This window comes from Salvelinus fontinalis, chromosome 20 (assembly GCF_029448725.1).
Source record: "Salvelinus fontinalis isolate EN_2023a chromosome 20, ASM2944872v1, whole genome shotgun sequence".
Classification (NCBI taxonomy): Eukaryota; Metazoa; Chordata; class Actinopteri; order Salmoniformes; family Salmonidae; genus Salvelinus; species Salvelinus fontinalis.
This window is the reverse complement of record NC_074684.1, coordinates 30,052,188-30,079,990: the sequence shown is the minus strand read 5'-3', so window position 1 is coordinate 30,079,990 and position 27,803 is coordinate 30,052,188. Positions and strand designations below refer to the sequence as shown.

The 27,803-nt window shown below is 44.5% G+C and overlaps 1 protein-coding gene across 1 annotated transcript; it reads left to right on the top strand.

Annotated features, from left to right (window-relative positions):
• Positions 1-11,516: 11,516 nt before the first annotated feature.
• LOC129817687 (apolipoprotein B-100-like) lies at positions 11,517-27,349 on the top strand. Its single transcript, XM_055873168.1, has 26 exons — positions 11,517-11,641; positions 11,971-12,015; positions 13,060-13,172; positions 13,308-13,453; positions 13,654-13,801; positions 14,263-14,415; positions 14,931-15,055; positions 15,188-15,273; positions 15,445-15,895; positions 16,020-16,137; positions 16,258-16,404; positions 16,644-16,885; positions 16,991-17,213; positions 17,336-17,509; positions 17,610-17,813; positions 18,017-18,184; positions 18,455-18,660; positions 18,769-18,951; positions 19,164-19,294; positions 19,392-19,593; positions 19,714-19,886; positions 20,029-20,204; positions 20,324-20,439; positions 20,577-20,950; positions 21,204-25,900; positions 26,030-27,349. Exons 1-26 carry the CDS (start codon positions 11,587-11,589, stop codon positions 27,119-27,121), a joined length of 9,948 nt encoding a protein of 3,315 aa, XP_055729143.1. The 5' UTR covers positions 11,517-11,586; the 3' UTR covers positions 27,122-27,349.
• The last annotated feature ends 454 nt before the right edge of the window (positions 27,350-27,803 follow it).

The window sequence follows — 27,803 nt, the reverse complement described above, 5'->3', positions numbered from 1 at the left end:
ATTTTAGAATAAGGCTGTACTGTAACAAAATGTGGACGCAGACAAAAAACACACAAGGGCTCTTATAAATACAACCAGCGCAACCATTGCATGAACAGTGCACGGAAACAGTTTGGACACGTTGTCACAACCTCCAAGACTGAGTATCAAAACAAACATTTAATGAACTGTAAAACCGACCGCCCAAGTCAACATAGCTATTGTTGGAGAGCCATAGCCAGCTGTAATGAACACGAGGGAGACAGAGAGCTGGTTTCAAGCACAGGGCGCAGCAGGTTTTTAATGTAAAGGACCACAGGAGGAGGCAGGTAGCTGGGTCCAGGGGCAGGCAGCAGGTCATACACAGGGGGTCCAAAAGGCAACAGTACAGGCAGGGAAAAGGCTAGTAACGTCGTCCGTGAGATCAGGCAATAGGTAAATAACAGGAAATCCAATAGGCTAAAGTACAGGCAGGGAATACGCAAAAGGCGTCGTTAGTGAGACAGGTCAAAAATATCATACACGGGAGGAGTAAAATATGGGAAAAACAGCACTCCGAAGAGAAGTGTGTCAAAAACAAACAATACCTCACAAAGAAGGAGTGCAAAGAACTGAAATAAATAGTGTGTGTTAATGACATTCAGGTGTGTGAACAGGTCATCAGAATTCGGGTGATTGGGATCTGGAGAGTGAGCTGCATTCAGGGGATCTATATGTGTGAGTGTGAGCTGGAAAGTGAGCTGCATTCAGGGGCTCTAAGTGTATTAGAGTGTGAGTTGGAAGCAGACGTTACACCAGCTAGCTAACATAGCATCCCTCTCTGTTTGAGCACGCTAAGCTAGCTAGTTCCATTCACTAGCAAAGTGAAAAAAATACAACTAAACATAGCTATCTCTCTCTCTCTTTTAACCTTGCTTCTCCTTTTTAAATAAATACATTTGTTAAAAACTGTTCAACTATTGTCTTTCTCTCTCTTTGAGTCAACTACTCACCACATTTTATGCACTGCAGTGCTAGCTAGCTGTAGCGTATGCTTTCAGTACTAGATTCATTCTCTGATCCTTTGATTGGATCAGAGAATTAACAAAAAGTATGAAAATGTATCCACTCACTACTGTAAGTCGGTCTGGATAAAAGCGTCTGCTAAATGATTAAAATGTCAAATGTAAATTGATATGTCAGTTCATGCTACAAGACCTCTGATAGTTTAGAGGATGTCCTCCAGAAGTTGTCATAATTACTGGGTAAGTCAATGGAAGGGGGTGAGAACCATGATCCTCCTAGGTTTGTATTGAAGTCAATGTACCCAGAGGATGACGGAAAGTAGCTGTCCTCCACCCACACCATAGTGCTTCCCTACAGAGTACTGTTGAGGCTACTGTAGACCTTTGTTGCAAAACAGTGTGTTTTTATAAATTATTGGGTGACGTGAATATATTTAGTATAGTTTTAATTTTGGTAATAAAACCGAAAATATAACTGAATATGGGGAGGACACATTTCAAGTTTCCATATTTAATCTGAATGAATGCCATCGGTCTTGAGTATTTAAAAGCCTCTCATTTGTGGGGAGTACAACTCACTGGCGAAGCTAGAAGGATGCCATCATGCAGGGCAAGCTAGTGATTTAAAATCAGTACTCTATATGGGAACAACCAGTTCAATTTATTGATGTTGATAGTGACAGAATAGAAACAAACTAGATTAATTGTTGTAATGTGCCCTTGTGCACGTTAGTCTGTTGGTAGCTCTGGCAGTTTATGAAACCATTAGGTCGACAGGAGAATAACTTTCATTTGTTCTAATTGTTAGCTTTGGTTAAACAGGGCTTATCCTCGCTGCAAACCGTTCTGCAGCCGTGTGAAGCACATGTGCACCAAGTACAGAAAATGCGGGCAAAAACAACACATGGCAAAACGCATGTGCATCTGGTGGACATATGGCAGTAGTCACATTGTTTCTGACACCTATATCAGAATCGTATGGTTCTTACCTTTCTGAAAGTACTATGCATGTGTTTGTAGGACTTATAGTTTTGAATCCGAAAAGCCCTTTATGAGGGTAGTGTTATGTATGGTACAGTGTGCTGCTTTACAGAAGAATGGGTTGTGAGAATGAGTGGCATATGTCATTGAGAGAGAGTGATGTACAATGTGAAACCGTGCAGATGTGCGTTATTCTACAGCTAAACTGGATATAATATTGGCAACGACGCCAGCACCATTCCTCGCCGTGCCTGGTGAACCTCCATTCCCGTGGAATAACTGGCTTGATAGTTTTAACACTTATCTCGAAGCTGTGGAATGTTCCATGCAGTCAGCCTCCTACTGAACCACTTTGCGGGGAAAGAGCAAGTGCTCCTTCGACACTACCGATACAGAAAAGACATCAATGGCCGGGTGAGTCCATTCAAAGCTACTTGGCTAATCTGAGGGGATCTATGGGACACTTCAGGACGAGATCAGATGATAGAGGGGACGATATGTGAAAAGACAAGGCGGGAGAAACAGCTTTTGGAATCAAATAATTTACAACTTGATGGAGCTATTCAAATAGTATTCCAGGTTGAAGCGGCTTTGAAATGCTCTACAATGCTGACAGACAGCTCTGCAGTATACTCTCTGCCCCCAGCCATTCACACAGCAACTTCAGCCCGAGCATGCGCACTACAACGATCACGCGCTGTGCACGCACTCCTACATAGATAGCTGCATGGACACAGACACCAGCATGCCCGTACAGCAGGCACACAGACAAACAAACAGAAATAGCTGTGGCAACTGTGGGGCTAGCTCTCACAATTCAAGGGCTTCAAACTGCCCAGCCCATGGGAAAATATGCAAGAACTGTTCAAAATACAATCATTTTGCAAAAGTGTGTCTTTCAGCTTTTAGCCACACTCAGAACAGGCCCTTATTTTCATCTCACTCTCAACATGAACACACTGAAATCCAAACCGTCTCCACCAACCATGTGTCATTCAAGACATGTACTGTCCAGCTGGGCGAGGTGGGTTTGCCTTTGCTACTGGATACTAGCGCTGCGGTGTCGTTGCTCAACCTTGCCACTTACAAGTTTTTCAGTCACCTACCACTGCCCTGTGTGGGTATGGTAGATCCAAGATAGACATTGCAGGCACCCTTCAGGTCCCAAGCATCTGCCATCATTCACGTTTCAAAATGGGGTGCCAACCTCCTGGGCCTCGACCTCTTCACAGGCTTGGGGTTCACACTGAGAGATGACAGTGGGTCGGCTATCCACCAAGTTACCTGCACATGGCAACAGAATTGGCCAAGTCAGGTGGAATACGGACCTGTGTGGTTCTCCGTGCTGTGAACAGGGCTGTTGTCCCAGATAAGTACCCCTTGGCTGTAGCTTAGGAGCTGACCGCACAATTTCATGGCTCCAGGGTCTTCACGAAGCTCGACCTGCGTCAGGGTTATCTTCAGGTGCCCTTCCACCCAGCCAGCAAGAGACCTCACGGCCATTGTCACACATGCTGGCGTGTTCAGATACACATGCTGGCGTGTTCAGATACACACGCATGCCTTTTAAACTTAGCTCAGTTAGGTGTCTTAGTCAACCTCCAGGTTAATGGACTGAGCTGGCTAGTTTGGAGAGTCGTTGTTTACCTCTTCTGTTAAAGGGTTAATGTTTCTTTCAGGTATCACTCTAGGTTCTTGCCCTATGGACATTTTTATATATGGTACCAGTCCCTGGTTTTGGAAAGGGGGGGGGGGGTGTTATGTATGGTACAACGTGCTGTACGTTATGGTTTACGACAGTGTGCTGCTTTACGGATAAATGGGTTGTGAGAATGAATGGCACGTGTCATTAAACGAGAGAGTGAAATACAGTGCCTTGCAAAAGTATTCATCCCCCTTGGCGTTTTTTCTATTTGGTTCTATTACAACCTGTAATTTAAATGGATTTTATTTGGATTTCATGTAATGGACATACACAAAATAGTCCAAATTGGTGAAGTGAAATGAAAAAAATTACTTGTTTCAAAATATTCAAAAAAATCAAAAACCGAAAACTGGTGCGTACATACACTCCCTTTGCTATGAAGCCCCTAAATAAGATCTGTGCAACCAATTACCTTCAGAAGTCACATAATTAGTTAAATAAAGTCCACCTGTGTGCATTCTAAGTGTCACATGATCTGTCACATGATCTCAGTGTATGTATACACCTGTTCTGAAAGGCCCCAGAGTCTGCAACACCATCAAGCAAGGGGCACCACCAAGCAAGCGGAACCATGAAGACCAAGGAGCTCTACAAACAGGTCAGGGACAAAGTTGTTGAGAAGTACAGATCAGGGTTGGGTTATAAAAAATATCCCAAACTTTGAACATCCCACGGAGCACAATTTAAATCCATTATTAAAACATGGAAAGAATATGGCACCACAACAAACCTGCCAAGACAGGGCCGCCCACCAAAACTCACGGATCAGGCAAGGAGGGTATTAATCAGAGAGGCAACAAAAAGACCAAAGATAACCCTGAAGGAGCTGCAAAGCTCCACAGCGGAGATTGGAGTATCTGTCCATAGGACCACTTTAAGCCGTACACTCCACAGAGCTGAGCTTTTACGGAAGAGTGGCCAGAAAAAAGCCATTGCTTAAAGAAGAAAATAAGCAAACACGTTTGGTGTTTGCCAAAAGGCATGTAGGAGACTCCCCAAACATATGGAAGATGGTGCTTTGGTCAGATGAGACTAAAATTCAGCTTTTTGGCCGTCAAGGAAAACAATATTTCTGGCACAAACCTAACACCTCTCATCACCCCGAGAACACCATCCCCACAGTGAAGCATGGTGGTAGCAGCATCATGCTGTGGGGATGTTTTTCATCGGCAGGGAATGGGATACTGGTCAGAATTGAAGGAATGATTGATAGTGCTAAATACAGGGAAATTCTTGAGGGAAACCTGTTTCAGTCTTCCAGAGATTTGAGACCGGGACGGAGGTTCACCTTCCAGCAGGACAATGACCCTAAGCATACTACTAAAGCAACACTCGAGAGGTTTAAGGGGAAACATTTAAATGTCTTGGAATGGCCTAGTCAAAGCCCAGACCTCAATCCAATTGTGAATCTGTGGTATGACTTAAAGATTGCTGTACACCAGCGGAACCCATCCAACTTGAAGGAGCTGGAGCAGTTTTGCCTTGAAGAATGGGCAAACATCCCTGTGGCTAGATGTGCCAAGCTTATAGAGACATACCCCAAGAGACTTGCAGTTGTAATTGCTGCAAAAGGTGGCTCTACAAAGTATTAACTTTTGGGGGGGGGGGATGAATGACTTGTGTAGTGTTAGCTAGCTACATAGTTTTCTTTGCTATCTTTGTATCTAAGATAATTGTGTAGCTTTGAGTAATTATCGGTTAGCTAGCCAGCTATTTTTCGCCTGCCGCGCTGCCGTCCTCCTACCTAGCCAACACTGCTAGCTAGCCAACTTCTACCGAATAGCAGCACTGTAGAAACTTACATTACAACGGAACGACTTGATTAGCGTAGTGTTAGCTAGTTGTCTTTGCTGTCCTTGTATCCATGATAATTGTGTAGTTTAGAGAAATTTAGTGAAATTGTCGAGGTTACCTAGCCAGCTTCACTTTCAACAACGTAGCCACTGCTAGCCAGGCTACTTCACCAGCCAGCAGTACTATATCATTTTAGTCAATAAGATCTTGTATTTTATTTTATTTCTTTGCAACGTAAGCTTAACTTTCTGAACATTCGAGACGTGTAGCCCACTTGTCATTCTAATCTCCTTTGCATTAGCGTAGCCTCTTCTGTAGCCTGTCAACCATGTGTCTGTCTATCCCTGTTCTCTCCTCTCTGCACAGACCATACAAACGCTTCACACCGCGTGGCCGCGCCCACCCTAACCTGGTGGTCCCAGCCCGCACGACCCACGTGGAGTTCCAGGTCTCCGGTAGCCTCTGGAACTGCCGATCTGCGGCCAACAAGGCAGAGCTCATCTCAGCCTATGCGTCCCTCCAGTCCCTCGACTTCCTGGCACTGACGGAAACATGGCTCACCACAGATAACACTGCTACTCCTACTGCTCTCTCTTCGTCTGCCCACGTGTTCTCGCACACCCCGAGACCTTCTGGTCAGCGGGGTGGTGGCACCGGGATCCTCATCTCTCCCAAGTGGTCATTCTCTCTTTCTCCCCTTACCCATCTGTCTATCGCCTCCTTTGAATTCCATGCTGTCACAGTTACCAGCCCTTTCAAGCTTAACATCCTTATCATTTATCGCCCTCCAGGTTCCCTTGGAGAGTTCATCAATGAGCTTGATGCCTTGATAAGCTCCTTTCCTGAGGACGGCTCACCTCTCACAGTTCTGGGTGACTTTAACCTCCCCACGTCTACCTTTGACTCATTCCTCTCTGCCTCCTTCTTTCCACTCCTCTCCTCTTTTGACCTCACCCTCTCACCTTCCCCCCCTACTCACAAGGCAGGCAATACGCTTGACCTCATCTTTACTAGATGCTGTTCTTCCACTAACCTCATTGCAACTCCCCTCCAAGTCTCCGACCACTACCTTGTATCCTTTTCCCTCTCGCTCTCATCCAACACTTCCCACACTGCCCCTACTCGGATGGTATCGCGCCGTCCCAACCTCCGCTCTCTCTCCCCCGCTACTCTCTCCTCTTCCATCCTATCATCTCTTCCCTCTGCCCAAACCTTCTCCAACCTATCTCCTGATTCTGCCTCCTCAACCCTCCTCTCCTCCCTTTCTGCATCCTTTGACTCTCTATGTCCCCTATCCTCCAGGCCGGCTCGGTCCTCCCCTCCCGCTCCGTGGCTCGACGACTCATTGCGAGCTCACAGAACAGGGCTCCGGGCAGCCGAGCGGAAATGGAGGAAAACTCGCCTCCCTGCGGACCTGGCATCCTTTCACTCCCTCCTCTCTACATTTTCCTCTTCTGTCTCTGCTGCTAAAGCCACTTTCTACCACTCTAAATTCCAAGAATCTGCCTCTAACCCTAGGAAGCTCTTTGCCACCTTCTCCTCCCTCCTGAATCCTCCTCCCCCTCCCCCCCCCTCCTCCCTCTCTGCAGACGACTTCGTCAACCATTTTGAAAAGAAGGTCGACGACATCCGATCCTCGTTTGCGAAGTCAAACGACACCGCTGGTTCTGCTCACACTGCCCAACCCTGTGCTTTGACCTCTTTCTCCCCTCTCTCTCCAGATGAAATCTCGCGTCTTGTGACGGCCGGCCGCCCAACAACCTGCCCGCTTGACCCTATCCCCTCCTCTCTTCTCCAGACCATTTCCGGAGACCCTCTACCTTACCTCACCTCGCTCATCAACTCATCCTTGACCGCTGGCTACGTCCCTTCCGTCTTCAAGAGAGCGAGAGTTGCACCCCTTCTGAAAAAACCTACACTCGATCCCTCCGATGTCAACAACTACAGACCAGTATCCCTTCTTTCTTTTCTCTCCAAAACTCTTGAACGTGCCGTCCTTGGCCAGCTCTCCTGCTATCTCTCTCAGAATGACCTTCTTGATCCAAATCAGTCAGGTTTCAAGACTAGTCACTCAACTGAGACTGCTCTTCTCTGTATCACGGAGGCGCTCCGCACTGCTAAAGCTAACTCTCTCTCCTCTGCTCTCATCCTTCTAGACCTATCGGCTGCCTTCGATACTGTGAACCATCAGATCCTCCTCTCCACCCTCTCCGAGTTGGGCATCTCCGGCGCGGCCCACGCTTGGATTGCGTCCTACCTGACAGGTCGCTCCTACCAGGTGGCGTGGCGAGAATCTGTCTCCTCACCACGCGCTCTCACCACTGGTGTCCCCCAGGGCTCTGTTCTAGGCCCTCTCCTATTCTCGCTATACACCAAGTCACTTGGCTCTGTCATAACCTCACATGGTCTCTCCTATCATTGCTATGCAGACGACACACAATTAATCTTCTCCTTTCCCCCTTCTGATGACCAGGTGGCGAATCGCATCTCTGCATGTCTGGCAGACATATCAGTGTGGATGACGGATCACCACCTCAAGCTGAACCTCGGCAAGACGGAGCTGCTCTTCCTCCCGGGGAAGGACTGTCCGTTCCATGATCTCGCCATCACGGTTGACAACTCCATTGTGTCCTCCTCCCAGAGCGCTAAGAACCTTGGCGTGATCCTGGACAACACCCTGTCGTTCTCCACCAACATCAAGGCGGTGGCCCGTTCCTGTAGGTTCATGCTCTACAACATCCGCAGAGTACGACCCTGCCTCACACAGGAAGCGGCGCAGGTCCTAATCCAGGCACTTGTCATCTCCCGTCTGGATTACTGCAACTCGCTGTTGGCTGGGCTCCCTGCCTGTGCCATTAAACCCCTACAACTCATCCAGAACGCCGCAGCCCGTCTGGTGTTCAACCTTCCCAAGTTCTCTCACGTCACCCCGCTCCTCCGCTCTCTCCACTGGCTTCCAGTTGAAGCTCGCATCCGCTACAAGACCATGGTGCTTGCCTACGGAGCTGTGAGGGGAACGGCACCTCAGTACCTTCAGGCTCTGATCAGGCCCTACACCCAAACAAGGGCACTGCGTTCATCCACCTCTGGCCTGCTCGCCTCCCTACCACTGAGGAAGTACAGTTCCCGCTCAGCCCAGTCAAAACTGTTCGCTGCTCTGGCACCCCAATGGTGGAACAAACTCCCTCACGACGCCAGGACAGCGGAGTCAATCACCACCTTCCGGAGACACCTGAAACCCCACCTCTTCAAGGAATACCTAGGATAGGATAAAGCAATCCTTCTGCCCCCCCCCCCCCCCCCCCTTAAAAGATCTAGATGCACTATTGTAAAGTGGCTGTTCCACTGGATGTCATAAGGTGAATGCACCAATTTGTAAGTCGCTCTGGATAAGAGCGTCTGCTAAATGACTTAAATGTAAATGTAAATGTAATGAATAGTAATGCAAGCTCAAGTTTTCGTTTTTTTGGGGTATTATTTCTTGTTTGTTTCACAAGAAAAAATATTTTGCATCTTCAAAGTGGTAGGCATGTTGTGTAAATCAAATGACACAAACCCCCCAAAAATACATTTTAATTCCAGGTTGTAAGGCAACAAAATAGGGAAAATGCCAAGGGGCTGAATTCTTTCACAAGCCACTGTATAATGTGAAACCGTGCAGATGTGCGTTCTTCTACAGCTAAGCTAGATATAACAGGCAGCATACAATATTATGGGTCATTTAGAAAATGCCACCAGGGGTCGTCAGAGTTTGTGGTTTTAAGAAGGTGATTGAGCCCAATGCTACGTCCTTGCAAAAATGCATGTAGATACAGTCGTGAAAAAAGTACCCAAAAGTCATACTTGAGTAAAAGTAAAGTCACCCAGAAAAATACTACTTGGGTAAAAGTCTAAAAGTGTTTGTTTTTAAATATACTTAAGTGTCAAAGGTAAAAATCTAAACTATTTCCAATTCCTTATATTAAGCAAACTGGACAGCACTATTTTCTTGTTTTTTAAATTTACGTATATTCAGGGGCACACTCCAACACTCAGACATAATTTACAAACGAAGCATGTATGTTCAGTGAGTCCATCAGATCAGAGGCAGTAAGGATGACCAGGGATGTTCTCTTGATAAGTGTGTGAATGGACCATTTTCCTGTCCTACAATGCATTCAAAATGTAACGATTACTTTTGGGTGTCAGGGAAAATGTATGAAGTAAAAAGTACATTGCTAAAGAAAATAAATGTAAAAGTAAAAGTTGTCAAAAATATAAATAGTAAAGTACAGATACCCCCAAAAACGACTTAAGTAATAGTTTAAAGTATTTTTTACTTAAGTACTTTACACCACTGTGTTGGAGTTGTGTTGTTGTGTGTTTGTTCTGATGTTGTTTTGTTTGTTTGTTTATTTGTTGTTGGTGGGGTTTTTTGGGAGGAGGGGTGCTAGGAGGGGGGAGGAACATTTTTCAAGTGTTACCACAACAGCAGTTGTGCAAAGTGTTCATGCCAACACAAATGAACAGCATAAAACATTTGAATTCAAAATGAGGCCTACAACCCATGTTCAACCCTAGTCTGTATGGGACCAACAGTATGTCCCTTCTGTGTCCCCCTTTCTGAGCTCCCTGGTCTATTTTAAACGCTTAAGGTAGGCATAAACCTATTGTTAATGTCGCCTAATCAGTCATGTAATCATTGTTCATGCCTAAAGGAGTACCAGTAAATAAAACAGCTTTGTATCAGCACAAACTTGGTCGCCTCTAGTTTTCAATTTGCCATAAAATCAACTGTGAAGTAAGTTAATAAACATTGATTTACTTTGTATTTCTTTAAATTTTTAGATTTAATTCAAATGATTTCTATCCAAGTTGATTTAGCCATTGAAGGTATATAAGTGTGCACACTGAAGCACTGAGAGTCAGTTTCCTTTGACTACTTTTTCTCTTAACCTGCTTTTTAGAATTATGACTGCTATCTATGAAGCCTTAAATGTTCACTCAAAACATTTTCTGTACATAATAGTGTTCTGCAGTCCTGAGGTTACTCTTTTAAGGACTTATGCAACTTCACATTATGTTCGTCTGCCTGATGAAGTTATCTTCTCACTCTAGCCAATATCATCCCGCTGACTGAGTGCACTTCTGTGGGAATCCTGATCAAAGAGGTTCATAGATTTCTTTATGGAGGCGAAAGGGGGAACTATGGATCCGTCTCTGTCCATCCATACGTTAGACACACAATATGTCAGACACCACTGGCCTGATTTTAACTAAACTTGGGTAAATGATTAATCTTGCCATAAAGATCCGGCATTTACAAAATACCTTTGATTGGCCCAGGGGGGGCGCTATATTAATCAACTGAAATGTGGTTGTGTTACTGTTGCCTTATGTTGTACATATTACAAGGCCTTTGTTTACACTTCTGTCCATTATAAACGTGTACATATGATTTTCATTTGGAAAAATAGCATTCAGGGTCTTGTAGATAGACTTCCAGGGAAGTATAATTAAGCATACAGCAAACAAATGACTGAAATACAATTTTTTTCAATTACGTTTATCCATTCAACTAACCTATTTTGGTTGGTAGAGTAGATCATTCATGTTATTAGGCATGTTCTGAGTGACTTGCTGGTAACCAATCTCATCTGACCACATTAATTGATACAACACAAATATCAGAACAGGTGTACAGTAAATCCCATGTAACAATGATAAATAATGTGCTACAGTGCTTGAGCACCAGTGACAATGTTTAAAAAAACACACAGGTTTATTTTACAACCCCTTACTTCAATCACTTGTTTCTAAAGCATGAAAAACCTTAGTTTGTAAATCAAATAAAAATGATAATAATAAAAAGCTAATCTAATACAATCAGAGAGTCCAATCAAGTCCAGTGCTGACTGACAAGTCTTGGGAGTGTTTGTGAAATGAGTTAGGCCTACCTTTGCCCTGCCACAAGGACTGCCTGAACTCTGGAACCAGGGCGGCACTCTGGCAGTACTGGATCTCTGAAAGAGGGTTGTGAGAACTATAAAAGCAGAGAGCCAAAGCAGAGGAATCAATCTTTACTGAAAGAGTGAAGTCCTCCTCTTCTATCCCGAAGGCTTACAGAGCTTCTTCCAACCCATCATGGGGGATACTAAGCTCTGCCTTCTGCTGCTGCTAGGCACCTATGCCTTGGCCCGTAAGTACAGCGCAATTCACACATTGTTTTTGAGGTCCATTTTTAATACATGCTTTTCATTCTCTACACAACTTTTTGGTAGTTTTGTGCGGCAAACATCCAGTTGTGTTGAAATAGGTCTACATTTAACAAGAGACAATATAACTAATTCTGGGTAGCTTACTTACACTTTTTTAAATTGTCATTGACATATAGGCCTATATATATAATGAAAATATGCAGATACTCTGAATACATTTTACAGACAGGCAATTGCTGTAATGGATGATGTTCTGTGCACTGGTATTTCAACTTTTTTCCTAATCCTTTTTTATTTTCATTATTCACAGAGCAAGATATTGGGAATTCTGAGGGACAATCTCCAACTTGTCTCTGTAAGTTTTTATTTTTATTTATTTAAATGTTAGATGACGGTATTCTTCCAGTAGATAATGGTCTCTAGGGAAAAATGGGTTTTCAACAAGTTAGTTGCAAAATGTCAACGAGAAGAGAGGAGAAACAACCATATTGCTAGCTAGCTAGGAATCAAGCTTCAGGGGATTTTGTTTTACCTCAGGATTACAATGAAAATATGTATTCTTCCAGACTCCACTCGAAAACCATAGTGGAATAAGCAAATCTTTATTATAACGTTTACTCCTTGTAGCCTAATCACAACAACTCTAGGGATCATTGCTAAAATTCACCTAGGCCTACTGAACGTGCACTGGTCAGCTGAAATGTGTGACTTTGAAGTCTTATGATGATATCACCATTCACTATCGGTTGACTTTTCTAGCTAGCTACTGTCTGTAGCTATTTAGTTTCACCCCAGGATTACAATGAAAATAGCTACATGGTTTTCCAGAGTAAGATGCTAAGCGAGTTGTGTCAATACTTCCATGATATGGAATTTTTGTGAATTAGCCTATAGACTATACTTAATTTGCAAACATTTAAAAAGAGTGAATGAACAGGATGGGACAAAACTTATGCTTAGCTTTTTCTCTGGGAAAATTCTGATAATTTACGTATACTAATTCTGACGTCATCAGAACCCAAAACAGGATATCAAACAAAAAAGGAGAGTGATTTTGTGAGAAGTTATCACTATAGAGGAAGAGGCAAATCTTTGTTTCAACTCCTTGTAGTCTAGTACTCACAACGGTTCTCGGGAACATTACTTCACCTAGGTCTACTCAATTTGCACTGGTCTTAGCTGAAATGTGTGACTTTGAACTCTATGATGAGATCATCGATCAGTGTCATGTTGACTTGCCAAAAGTCAACACAATCAATTTTATCATGCGAAAGGTAGAGTCCAGAACTCCTTATCTCACTAGAGATTAGATGTCTTTCATAACATGTCCCTACGTATTGCTCCCTTTTGCTAATAACTGTAATTGCAACGTTAGTAATTTATGCCCCCTTATTTTTAGTGGCAAAGAGGTTCAAGAACTTCAGAAGATTTCTGTACCAGTATGAAGCAGAGACCCTTAATGGCGTAAATGGAGCTACCAACCTCAAGAATGGCCCTAAAGTAACCTGCAAGGTACGTGACAGACAGCTGAGCCCAGAGCCCTCCAGCAACTCTTCCGTGCTCTCACTCAACTTCCATTCCTCCCTTACAGAAGGGGACATTAAAGGGACAGTCCTCTGAGCGTTCCTTTTCTCCTTCTTCTCACAGGTCGAAATTGATGTGCCCCAAACATGCAGTTTCATCCTGCGCACCCCAGAGTGCTCCCTGAGCGAGGTCATCCACGTCGACACTGAGGGTTCCGCTGTGTTCGCGCCCGCTGCTGGTGCTGAGGCTTTCCAGGCTGCCATGGCGAAGTACGTTATCACTATTGCTTGATAACCCTTGATGATAGAATACGAGTATACTTAGTTCGCTCTGATGAAAGTTTGACTACCGAAAGCTCAACGTAAATAAATAGAAAATCAATTGTGCATTGATCCTGAATGTGCGGAGATTCCTTTTCATTTCAGAATAAGAGTATACGTAATAAGATGATCACTCCTTTATTGTCCAGGAACCCCCTGAAGGTCATGGTTGAGGGACAGACAGGTGTGAAACTCTTCCCTGAGGAGGATGAGACCACCACCATCTTAAACATCAAGAGGGGAATTGTCTCAGCCCTTATCGTGCCTGCTTTGGAGGAAGAGAAGAACAAGGACATGGTAAGAGCTGACCAAGGCAATTTCCTCACCTGCCAGCTCACAGCCAATTAGTCGGTGACGTGACATAACAGTCATCAGGTCCATATAGGTCTGGGTCATCAAGGCAATTTGATTTTGTTTGTGATGTATCAAGATACAAATGACATAATAAACAGATAAGATGCCGCTATCTAGGGTGATAAATACCAAACAACAAGTTGTTAGAATGACTACCTAGAATGACTGCACCATAGATAAAGCTGCAGGTCAAAGTCCTTAATAGCTTCATCTCAAAACTTTGTGTGTCCATCTGTGGTCTATCTTATTGAGTTGACCATTCTAGATCTATAATCTGTAAATATCCTTCTTGGTATCAGTCATGTGACAAGGAATCACAGAAACCGAAGTATATTGTGTTAACTTAATAATCGAAATGGATGTATGTTCGTCATTTACTTAAAAAAAAAACTCTCAACGTTCAGGCCACCCTTCATGGAGTCTGTGGCACCAACTTCGCTGTCAACTCCAAAGAAGACATCGCCACTGACGTGACCGTCACCAGGGACCTGTCCAAATGCGACCGCTTCATTGCCCAGAAGGACCACACCAGCCCCCTGGCTATCATCTCTGGCATGGTAAGAGGGGAACTTGCAAAAAGAGAACTTTATGGCGATCAGTTACAAAAAAACATTTGGTCATTCTTCGACTAAGCATTACATTTTAATAGAATATCATATCATAGATTCAGCCGCGGGCCAATTTGTTTCTTGAGCGGAAGGTCACGGGGCCCGAACATAATTGCAAATAATTTGTAGACTGCAAATTTACCGCAAGAAGCTCAAACAGATTCAAATATTTTACTAAAACATCATCATTGCTTACATTTGTATACATTCACATATATCTCTCTATTATTGTTGGAAAGATTTCCCAAATTAAAATCACTTGGAGCTGTTTTGCTTGTGTTTTTAGTCTTTTATGTCCAACAATTAAAAAATATATAACAGATTTTTATTTAATTTATTTAATTTATTTTTTTACTTGAGGGGACAAATAAAATCACGTCATTAGGGGAACCTTGATTTACACCATAAACCCATCATGATTATTGTTCCTGACAAAGTGTTTAATTGTACTTCCCTGTCAACAGCAATACCCACTGTCCAAGCTGATCAGCAGCACCCAGACTTGCAACTACAAGTTTGACAACCAGAAGAAGCACATGACTGCTGGATCCTGTACTGAGAAGCACATCTTCCTGCCTTTCTCCCACCAGTAAATCCAGACAACTTCAAATCTGTTTAATCCTATGAATAGAATACTGAGTCTGCAATGATTTTAGCCCAGATTTTATCCTGGCCAGTTTAAAATTCGTCACATGTTCTTCAATCCTCTTCCTAAATGCAGGACTGAGTATGGCGTGTCAACACTGGTCAAACAGACTTTGACTCTCCTGGAGACTAGCAAGATCAACGAAAGAGTTTTCAACCACAGTAAGAATTTCATTTTTTTGTCCCCTTTACTATTCAACCTTTAAAAAAAAAAAAAAAAAATGGACAAAATTGGTCTTTTACCCAAATTATAAGTACAGAATGTGTACTGTACCAGATGGCCTTTGCAGAATGACCTTTAAAACTAAATGTCTTCTATCTTACTCTCTAAAGATGAGGCCAACCTCAAGGGTCTACCCATGGAGGCTGCTGAGGACAAAGCTGTCATCCAGACAGCAGATGCTGCTCTTGCCACCCTGAGGGAACTGAGCTTCCTGTCCGAGACCAACCAGGGCCACCAGCGCGCCAGCACCTTCCAGAGACTCGTGTCTGAGCTCCGGGGACTGAAGGGTGAGACTATGAGCCCTGCCGTCCCTGAGATGGTGTCCGTATCGGACGCCCTGACCTGGCAGGCCCTGGCCCAGTGCGGTACCCCTGAGTGTAGCAGTGCCATGCTCCAGCACCTCAGGACCTTCAAACCTGAAGCTATGGAAGTCGACGCCGCCGTCTATGCCCTGGGACTCCTGCCCAACCCCTCCCGCCTCCTTGTCAAAGACATGCTCAGCATGGCTCAGTACAAACAGAGCAAGCCCATCATGTTTGCTTTAGGCAATGTCGTCAGAAAGTAAGTTCAAAATGTATACTCTACTTGGTTATTGACTGATAGACAATGACTGACGGTTTCAATTTAGTTTAATGAACATTATGGTCCAAATGTTCATTGCCACCCTCTTGTTTTGTGTTACTAGGCTCTATCAGGCTGAGGGCAAAGTCACCCCCGAGATCGTTGCTGTGTCTGAGTTCCTTGCCTCCCTTTTGGGTGCTGATTGTGCTGGAGAAAAGGAGCTGACCTTCCTGACCCTGAGGGTATGTTGTCACCTGTTGCTCAACTATTTAGATTCTTCTTCCCACCTAATCACATGACATGGAAAGCTTGACTTCTTTGACTGCTTATCTGACTCTCTCTTTATTTGTAATGGACTCCAGATTATTGGAAACATAGGAGAAGCCATGGAGGCCGCCGACGCTACCGTGAAGACCACCCTGCTGAAGTGCATGAGACAGCCCACCACAACCCTGCAGGTCCAGCTCGCTGCCATCCAGGCCTTCAGGCGCATGTCTGTGACCGATGAGGTAAACTATATACAAACTCCAAAATGAACTTGAAGGAATAAAAAGGAGTGTAGGAGTGCTGATCTAGGATCAGGTCCCTATATAATGTTTTTATGATCTAAATAGACAAGCTGATCCTATATCAGCACTCCTACTCTGAGACTTTATGAATAAGGGCCATGCACTGCTATACTGTGGCACACATTCTCCATTCAAGAATACATTGACTAATTAGCTGCCATTTTGTTTTTCCTTTCCAGGTGCGATCTAACCTCCACAGGGTGAGCTCATACGCTAAGGGTGCTGTGCAGAAGAGACTGGCAGCCTACCTGATTCTGATGAGGACACCTGAGGCAAGTGACTTGGAGTTGGTGAAGAAAATACTGAAGGCGTCGATGCAGGAGCAGAAACCAGAGGTCCAGGAGCAGAATGCGCAGGTCAAGGCCTTCGTGACCTCTCACATCTACAACATCATCCACTCCAATGACCCTGAGACTATAAAGTATGTATAAATATCATCTGAAACAGACTGTCATAATATTTTACAAAAAAGTGAAGTATCTAGTGTTAGTACTGATCTTTAATATACTGTAATCCTAATCTCCAGGCTGGGCGAAAAGATCCTTGATGTCCTCGCTGACCCTACCATTGCAACCACTCATGGTGACTACACTACTATGTCTCGCAACTACAAGATGGATGCTGCCATGAACAACATGAAGACCAGCATGCAAGGAAACATGATCTTTGATCCCACCAGCCAACTGCCCAAGGAGATCATGCTTGAGACTACCCTAAAGGCTTTCGGCTATAACATGGACATGTGGGAGGTATGTAATAACAGAAAGATGTTTTTATGTCTAGTAACCCATAATAATAGGTTTGTAGTGTGGTTTTGTTATATCCACTCTACATTGCATTGACTGTTTGTTGTTTGGTTTTTTGTCTATAGATTGGCATGGAGGGAAAAGACTTTGAGCCAACCATTGAGGCTCTGTTCGGAAAGAGCGGGTTCTTCCCTGACACCGTATCCAAGGCTATGTACTGGGCTGGAGACAAGATGCCAGACCAGGTGAACGAGGTTCTGAAGAACTTCGCTGCCCCATTGAAGAATGAGAAAACAAAGGTGATTACCACACATCTTGTAAAAAAAAAAAGTTATTACTCCCTGCATTCAGTTTGTGTTACTATTGTCGTTGTTAACTCTTCTCAAATATTTTCTTCAGGTCCCAGAGAACATCATGAGGGAGATTATCCGCAACTTCAACAAGCTGGCAAAGGATCTGCAGGCTCAGGAGTCCCCTGAAGCCATGGCCTATCTGAGGATCATGGGAACTGAGCTTGGATACATCAAGGGCAGCGAGCTGAAGGGCATTGCACAATACGCAGCCATGTACGCTGAGATCCTCCTCAAGGACATGCCCACGCAGGTAATTCACATGTTTACATATATGTGTACCTCCAAGTGTGAAGAACCCTCTTGTTTTATTTCCTGCTAAGAACAATTTAATGTTTATAATATTTTTCAAGAATGTATGACTTTTAAGTCGCTTTGGATAACAGCATCTGCTGAATGGTATATTTTATATATATTAATTGTTATGACATTGATTACATTTCTTCCTGGGTTTAGTTCATGCAGAAGATGGTGGCAGGCACTGACAATGAAGTGTTCGCCCATTACATCTTCATGGACAACAAGTTTTCCCTGTCAACTGCCTCTGGCTTCCCTCTGAAGTTCTCTCTGTCCGGTACCTTTGCTCCTGGAGCTAAGGGAGGCCTCCGCTTTCACCGCAACATGGTAAATATCTCACTCTCTGTTCTCTGCTATCTTCCTGCACTCAATCAACATTCTTTCACAAGATTCTAATTCCATTTTTTGTTGAGTTTTCAGTAACAGTAGTTTTCATACTATTAATACATTTGTATCGAATTGTTTGTAGAAATGTATAAAAATTCTCAAGCATTTGTAATAAACATTTGTAATAATAATATATGAAACATTTATAATAATGAAGGCATTTATGTACAAGAGTTTTCTAATGTGCCTCTCACTGCTATCTTTTAACAGCAGGAAGTGTCCTTCATGCCCTCTGTGGGAGTGGAGTTTGTGACCCAGATGGGAGTCCACATCCCCGAGTTTACCAGCTCCGTTGTGGAGATGCACACCAACATGTACCACGAAAGCGCCGTCAACGCCAAGATCACCATGGAGCAGAACCAGATCAAGCTGGGTATCCCTGCTCCTCAGGGCTCCACCCAGCTCTTCAGAGTCAGGTACATAAAAAACAAACAAAACAAATTCTCATTTTCAATTGAGTAAATGTATCAAAAGTCACATTATTTGTTATTCATTTTTGTTATTTTGCACTTCTTCAACAACAGCAACAGAATTCTGACAGTTACCTCTGGTCAGGCTACTCTGATCCCCCCCATGAATGAGGGCAGGACCAACGTCGTGAACTGCAGCCCTCTCTCCTCTGGAGTGAAGTACTGCACCACCGTCCGTTACAACTTAGCTGGTGACAACGCTGCTGCTCCTTATTTCCCTCTCAATGGAGAGACTAAGTAAGTACAACATTTGAGGGAGTCTGGATGTGTTTTTAGTACAAAAAGAGTATGAATGTATGTACTTGTAAGTCGCTCTGGATAAGAGCGTCTGCTAAATGACTTAAATGTAATGTAAATGTAAATGTAAATGTTTATGGAAGGATATTGCTAATGCACCATATTTGAAGATCAAACTAGCATCATACTGAACAACAGTCTCTCTGTTCTAGGTTTGCTCTTGATATCGAGCCCACTGGCGAGGTCTCTGAGTACACCGCCACCTTCGCCTATGACCTCCTCAGCGAGGGAAAGGAGGGACGCCAGAAGGTTGACACCGTGAGGATGACACTGAGAGCGGAGGGTAGGAACATCTGTCCAAGCACTACATTTCCCATGGTTCATACTGTTTGGTGTGAATCAGTGGTTAAAATCAACTCACTCTCTTCCTCCTTGTCTAGGTGCTAAACCCACTGAGGCCACCGCCACCATGAAATACAACAGGAACAGGAACATCCTGACCACCAACATCCAGATCCCCGACTATGATGTGGAGTCTGGAATCAGGATTGGTCTCACCGACAGCAGAGCCAATGGAAAGTCCATCACCATCGACATCACCAACAAGAACATCCCTCAGCTGTCTCTAATTGGCCGCGCCAAGTAAGTAAACGCAAAAGCCCTCCCCTTTAGCCACATTCATTGGTTCATGTCTTCATAGATCAGCACATGTTGGAAATGAATTGAATCACAAAGAGATTCTGATGGTTTTCTTTCCTCCAGGCTTGAGGCCATGAGCGACAGTATGCTGCAGGTCCAGCTGGTTGTCCCTGGCCTCAAGACTGACGCAGCTATCACTGCCACTATGAAGAGTGCAGAGGAACTCACCCTGGAGCTCAGGAGCGACATCAAGCTCCCTGAGACCACCTCCGTTCAGGGAGTCATCTTCAAATACGGTACGCTTATTCTACAAATTCATAACACACCATTGTGTAGGGAGGAGGTCTATCTTTATGTGGTATGATTATTTGACTAGTATGCAATGGACATAAGGTTCAAAGTTGAATGTACTAATAATGCAACATGTTTTCCTTTTAGATGAGAACAAGGTTGAGGTTCAGCTGGTGTCCGACATGGGCTCTGAGATCCAAAAGCTCATCCCTCATACCGAAGCCCTCCAGGCATGGCTGAAGCAGCTCTCTGAGGACATCCTGGACAAGCAGGTGGTCAAGACCGACATGAAAATGCGTCACATCTTCACCAAATCTCTTGAGGTAAGACAACACCCAAATCCTTTTCATACAGTCTCCTCAATTCTTTCCATGTTTTATTCTTCCAATGAAGTCAAACCAATGGTGGCAGATCAACGCATAACAAAATAGTTTTTTAACAGGCCGTCAACATTTGGATGGACAAGATCACCTTTGATGTTCCCATGGTTGAGACACTGAAGGACAACATGCCAGAGTTGGCGATGCCCGCAATGCCTGAAAGACTGTTCCTGAAATCGTAAGTACATCTGAAAGCAGTAAACTCTTTTTGGGGTCTCTTTTTTATAGAGCCTAGTAATTTTCTATGTGATGTCAGTGTCCAGTATCATAGTCTGATAGTAACAAACTATTTGCATTATTTCATTCCTTCAACAGTGAGAGCACATTCAAATACCAGTTCAACAAGGACCGTGTCACCATCACCATCCCTATGCCATTCGGAGGAAAGTCATCTGAGGAGCTGAGGATCCCTGCCATGCTGACCACCCCACATCTGTCCGTGCCCCAGGTCGGTTTGGAGCTTGCCTCCAAGGAGGTCCAGGTCCCCACCTTCTCCATCCCCAACGACTACAAGCTCACTGTGCCACTCTTCGGAATGGTTGAAGTGTCTGCTAAGGTGAACAGCAACTACTATAACTGGGAGGGAATGGTCTCCGGTGGCAACAACTCTGTGGAGACCCCCAGCTACATTGCCAAGTTTAAGGTGGTGGCTGACAGTCCCATTGAACTCCTCGCTTTCACATCTGAAGGTAAACCTTTTCTCTTAACTTTTTAAAAACTTTTTTTGATTTTTATAACCTTAACAAAAGTTAATTGAACTTCCAAATCAGAAATGTTTAGTAGTTTTACAGATTGCCATATTATCATGTTTGGAAAGGAAGAAACATGTTACAAAATAACTTCAAATTAGATCATACAATATAACCTACCTTGAGTCAGTTTGACTGATTTACCTTGTGTGTACTATAGTGACTTCATGTCCCTTGTTTTGTCTCATTACAGGAACTGCCCTCATCACTGACATGCCAGAAGACTCTCTGAATGCGATTTTGAATGGTTCCCTGAGCCACAAGCTCATTGACACCAGCTTTGAGGTAATGGAAACCGTCAGTATGTCAGACAAAGTGAGAGCCACAGGCAACCACAAGATTCAGGTCTTCAGCCCTCTGGGTCTGCAGACATCCCTGGACATCACTTCGCAGGCCTCCCTGGCCTCTGACATGCTCATTGGAGATGCTAACATGGATGGTAGTGTAACCCTTGGATCCGTGACCGCCAGCACCACCTATTCCCAGTCTTTCTCTTACGAACACATGAAGAAAGAAGCCAGAGCTGAGTCCACACTGAGGGTGAACTCCCCAATCCTGGAGATTGTCAACAAGCTCAAGGCCGGCTATGCTAATGAGCAGCTTCTGATTGAGTCCAACACCAACCTGAACAACGACCCCATTAAGCACACCACCAAGTTCAGCATCAGCTACAAAGAGGCCCAGCTGACGATCCAGTCCGACTCTGTGACCAAGGCTGAAGAGAAAATGATCCGCAGCAAAGTGGACTTCACCGCCTCCAGGGATGAAGCCATCATCAGGGTAGAAAACCAGGCTGATGATACCGAGAATCGTGCCTACTCCCTGCTCTCCGGAGCCCTGAACCCCGCCAGCCTGGAGATCAATGCAGACGCTTCCGTCAATGTCCTCGGCAGCCGCGCCTTCCACAAGGCTGCTCTGACGCTGAACCAGGAAGGTCTAGCAACAAGTGCCACCACCACCGCCCAAAGCAGCCCCATAACCTTCGAGAATGTCTTCAATGGTGGAGTCGATACCACCGGGGCCCATGTGTCCATCAATACCAAGGGGGCCTTTGGGGAGACCACTGCCGACCTCAACTTGGAGGGGAAAGTGGCAAGCTCTGAGGTCTACCTAAACAGCATTTTCAAGGGCAATCTCTTCGATGCCAACACCATGAACAGAGTGAACCTGAAGGTGAATGAAGACGGCCTGGCCCTCACCAACAAGCTGGTTGCTGAACTGTATCAAATGGAGACTGAGAACACACACAGCCTGACTCTCACGCTTAAATCCCTGGCCCTCCGCTCCAAGACTGAGAACTTCTTCAACAAGGAGAACACCTACAAGCACGACATCTCTGTTGACATTCAGCGCTTGGGTGTTGCTGTGAATGTGAAAAACGACCTCAAGATCACAGAGATTAACTTTGTCAACGAGGCTATGTTCAAGGTAGAGGATTACAAGATGGAACTGACCGGCAGCCTGAAGGGAGTCTCTTCCGAAGAGGCCAATTTCAAGCACACTTATGAGATCAGTTTTGCTGACATGACCACCACTGCTAAGTGCAACACCAATGGAAAATATGCACTCTCTCAGATGACACACACCGCTGACCTCGAGATTGCTGGTCTGTCCACCAAGTTCAACAGCGTGGCTAGCATCAACTCTCAAGCACTGAACTTGGACAGCACTGTCAACGTTGTCGCTGAGCCATTCATGGTTGACATTTCTGCTCTATTCAACTCCAACGGAACTCCGAATATGTTTGGAATTCAGAACATTGAGCTGTTCAACCAGTTCCTGTTGAAGGCAGAGCCCCTGGCTTTCTCCCACTCCCATGAATGGAAGGCCTCCACCAGCCTCCAGCTGGAAAATGGAGACTATGTCAAGACCAACCTGGACAACAAGATCACCAGTCGTCTGACTCCTCAGGAGCAGTATGCCTCAATGAAGATGACATCCAAACTGAATAACCATGAATTCAACCAAGAGCTTAGCGCCTTGAACAATGCTGAAACGATGGGAATGGAGATGACAGGAGCTGTCTTCACCACCATCTTGAACAAGGCCGTTGAAAACGAGGAATACGCCATCTCTGGTTCCCTGAAGTACGAGAAGAATGTTGACAGCCATTTCATTCAGCTGCCATTTGTTGAGCATCTCCCTGCAGTCATTGAACAAGTCAAAATTGCCACGATGATGACGATGGAAAACAGCAAAGGCCTGCTGCTGGATATTGACACCAAATACGAAATTAGAGCCAAGATCCAGGGGAAAGTGGGTGAACTGAAACAAGTTGTTGAGAGCTTCGACATCAACCTGTTCATTCAGAACCTGAAGGACTTCCTCAATTCCATTGAAAGCCACATTCCTACACTGATGGCTAAGATTCCCACTGAAGAAATCATGAATGTCCTGAAGTCAATCAGGGACACTATTATGAGGTGGATCAAGAGAAATGACATCACTGGCAAGATGAATGCTGTTTGCACCAAAATTGAAGAGATCCTGTCCAATTACGAGGTTGAAAAGATGGTTGAGAACATCATGGATGAGGTTGTGGAAATCATGAAGTCCTACCAGCTCAGAGAACACATTCAGTCAGCAAGCAATGCTCTTAAGTCTATTGATATCCAAGCCGTGCTGAACAAAATCATGGCACATGTGAATGAGTTTGTAAATGAACTGAATGCCTTTGACTTCAAGCAAATGGTAGACAACATCAGTGTCTATTTCGATAGACTGACCGAGAAGATCAGGTCTTTTGATTATAACACATTCGCCGAGGAGCTGAAACAGAAAGTCATCGAACTGAGCAGGGTCCCCTGTTTCGGAAAACTCAACGGAGAGTTCAGTGTCATCTCACCTGACTACAGTATGAGCACCAATGCTGAGTTCCGGAATGCCACAACTACCGAAGTGACACCAGAGTTCTACGCTATCCTCAAATCTCAGGCCACTTCTACCTTTGATCTGTTCGCCTACACCCTGGATGCCAAAGTTGACATTGCTGTGCCCAAGATGAGCCACCTGTCTGTCTCTGAGAACATCAAGATCATGCACACGGAGTTCTCCGTGGACCACCAAGGAACAGTTGCCTTCTACGGCACATCAGTCCAGGCTTCCTCCAAGACCAATGCCAAGGCCACAACTGAGCCCTACACCGCCGAGCTGGTTAGCAATGCCTTCTTCGACATGGAGAATGGAGTCTCTACCACACTGGAGACTACCTACAACCACAATGTGAACCTCCCATTTCTCAACATCTTCAGCGAGGCTGCCATTACCCAGAAGGCAGTTGCTCTCCTGGAAGGTGGCATTGTCACTCTGACTCTTACCAATGAGGGTAACGGTAAATCTGCCATCCAGGATTACTCCGATGAAGGAACCCACAAGTATGACATGCAGATTGTAATGAACCTCAACACTGTCAAACTGATCTTCACTGGGGCAACCGACACCAACAACCTGAAAATGAAGCAGAATGTGAATGCTGAAGCCAGCATTTTCAGTCACATCATCATTGAAGCCAACACTGAGACCAAAACTCCCTTCATCAAGAGCAGTGTTGCTGAACTGAAAGCAGAGGCTAAGGTGCAGGATCTGAAAATTGAGGTAACTGCCTACTGCAACACAGAGCTGGTAGGTAAAGTTGAGGGAATTATTTCCAACTCAATCAACTTCATCGCTACACCCTATGAGTTTGTGTTTGACACCAAGAACAAGGAAAACACCAAGGTTGCGCTTCCCTTCAAGCTGACTGGAAAGATTGATCTTCAGAATGACTTAGCCTTTACCCTCAACTCTGGAGTGCAGCAGGCTAGCTGGACTGGACTGGCACGATTCAACCAGTACAAATACTCACACTACTTCACAATGGACAACGGTGAGCAGGAAATCCACGTCTTCGCCCAGATCAATGGAGAAGTGAACCTTGATGCATTGATGGAGCCCATCTCCATTCCCAAGAGAGCTGTAGAATTCATGGGTAGGACTGAGTTCTCTCTGTGGGAAGACACCGGTTTGAGTGTGCTCTTGACCACACCTCAGCAGACCTTTGACATGGACACCAAGCTCACATACAAGAAGAACCCTGAGATGATCACCATTGACATTGACATGGAGCCAATCTTCAATGCCATCAACAAGCACACCAGAAGTCTGAACAAGAACATGATAGTTGGAAGGGACAAGGCTGTTGCCATTCTCTCTACCTCATTTGACCAGGCAAAGACAGAGTACGAGAAATACAACATTGAGCTACCCAAAACTCTCACTGTTCCGGCATACATAGTTCCAGTGTTGAATATTGAAGTGTCTGGTTTCACCATTCCTGTGCCTGACTTCAGTCTCATCACAATGCCTACTATGCATGTTCCATCTGCTCTTAGCAAGCTCACCCTGCCAAAAATCACTCTGCCCAAAATGCAGAGCAACATCATGATCCCTGTTTTTGGTGACCTGACCTACGAGTTCTCCATGAAGACAGCTGTGCTGACAGTGAAGGCAAATGCTGCTGTCCTCAATCAGGATGACATCATTGTCCGATTTGACGCTTTCTCCACCTCTGAGTTTGATGCTCTGAAGGCCAAGATTGATGGTACCGCCACCTTGAACAGGAACAATGGATTGAAACTGGCCTCTATCCTGAATTTGGAAGCGATGTGTGTTGAGGGCAGCCATGACAGCACCATCAGCCTCAATAGCGACGGTATGGATGCCTCCATCACAAATACAGCTAAGGTCAATGTCCCTACCCTCTGGACTCTGGAAGTCAACCAGGAGGTCTTTGGAAATGCCCAGGAAGGCCTCATCATCTCTGTGTCTTCTCCAAATGCCGGACTCCTAGGACTCCAGCTGCAGGCCAAGAAACCAGCCCAAGTGAAAGGAAGACTCTACGGCAGATACCCGGTAAGACTTGTGTACATTTCAATGGCTCGATAAGTACTGTTTGCAATGTGTTCATGACAGCCATGTAGAGCATGTTACAATGCTGTTTCACTCACTTATTTCTGTTTCCGTTTTCATTCTCTCATGCAGTCTGAACCCACCACTGATGTGGAGATCATGGCCCTGAAAATGTCTGTGATCAACTCTGAGAAGCTGAACATTCAGACCACCTGGAATATCGAGGTTCCCACTGAGATTCTCCTGGTAGTGAAGGCGAAGGTGCCTGAGATCATGTCAGCAGTTTGCATGGAGGATATCCTGTCTGCTCCCCAGAAGATAGCCGACAGACTTGAGGGTAGCATAGAACAGATCTCGGATCAGGGCAAGGTCATCTACAAGAGGGCTGCAGAAAACATTGCAGCTATGGACCTTACAGTCATCACAGATAAGCTCTCCGACAGCGTCATGTTCGTCCTCAGGCAGTACCAGAAGAATGTTCAGGTTTTGCTCGATGCTGCCATCAAGTTCCTGAGAGAGACCCAGTTCCAGGTTCCTGGACTTGAGGGAAAGATGTCCGGTCTTGAGGCCTACCAGAAACTGAGTAGATTCTTTGCTGAATTGGTTGAGGAAGCTATCAAGAAGGTTCCAGAATTCTTTGCCTCCCACAGTGCAGATCTCCTTGAACTGATCAGAAACATCAAATTCACTCTTCCTGGCTCCAGCAACCTGGTCAGCGGGAGAGAAATCCTGGATGACCTGATAGCTGCCATTGAGAAGATTCAGGAGCAGGTGATCATCATTGTGAAGAGAATCGGAGATGTCCCTCTGGAGGATATTGTGAGCAGGCTGTCTGCATTCCTGCGCTTAACCGTGCAGAAAACCGAAGAGCTCATTGTCTCCCTGAAATCTCAGGATGTGGAGAAACTCACCATATGGATGAGTGACGTCTTCAGCGAAGCCATCGACTCCCATGCCATGTCTGATATTGCACAGCAGATCGAGGAAGCCAAGAGAATTATCAGAGAATATCGCGACCTCTTTGCTGAAATGTCCATTGAGCAGCTCAACGCTGACATCCAGTCTTGGATTGACTCCATGATTCAGAGTATTAATGCCATCCACACCAAGGTCACTGAGTTCCTTCAGGATATTACCAGAAATGCTGAGTCTTTTGTGACAGTGAGTGACAAACAGATTGACATTGAAATTCCTATTCCATTCATTGCTCAGCTTAACATGTAAAACATATACGCCCAATTCATTGGCTTTCAACTTGCAAACATAACTGTTATTCCCATGTAGCCTATTCATATTATAATGAATTTCCATTTATTTTTTGTAAGTTACTAATTTAGTTTATTATTCACAAGTTAAGACAGCCAACTTGACTGGTTTAATTTTGCTCCCTATGTGTCTTGTTCTTTTTAAAAATTTGAAAGAAAAACATGAATAAAGACCATTTGACGCAAATGACGAGATACATTTTTCTATATCATTCCCCACCCATTCATAACCTTGCTCGGCCACAATCAATAACATTAACAGATCAAGCCTATGTTGTCTTGGGTCCTTGGTGGGTCTCTCTGATGGGTGGGTCTCTCTGTCAAATACCTTATGAAACAAAGCTTTTTAATTAAATGAAATGTACTATGATAATACATCGTTATGTATTTAATGTACTTGATCTATTTATAAACATAATTAACTACAATACAACAACTATACATTTTTCTCAAATGTTTTACTTTTACACAGTGCAATATTTCAGTAGCCCTGAAGAGATGCTGTTGCAGCCAAAAACCTATTGAGTGTTTCCAATGGCCTAGGAGTCATACACTAAATATGAAAAAGAAACTGAATTATTTCTTAATATGAGGGATTATACAGCCTGACACAAAAGCCAGAACAATAAGGAATTTATAAA

What these genes read in the sequence shown, in the direction of transcription:
- LOC129817687 (XM_055873168.1), top strand. Translation starts at nt 11,587, where the DNA reads ATGGGGGATACTAAGCTCTGCCTTCTGCTGCTGCTAGGCACCTATGCC. An exon ending in CGAAAGAGTTTTCAACCACA is followed by an intron (nt 15,274 to 15,444) that starts GTAAGAATTTCA and finishes TACTCTCTAAAG; the next exon opens with ATGAGGCCAACCTCAAGGGT. An exon ending in TTAGGCAATGTCGTCAGAAA is followed by an intron (nt 15,896 to 16,019) that starts GTAAGTTCAAAA and finishes TTGTGTTACTAG; the next exon opens with GCTCTATCAGGCTGAGGGCA.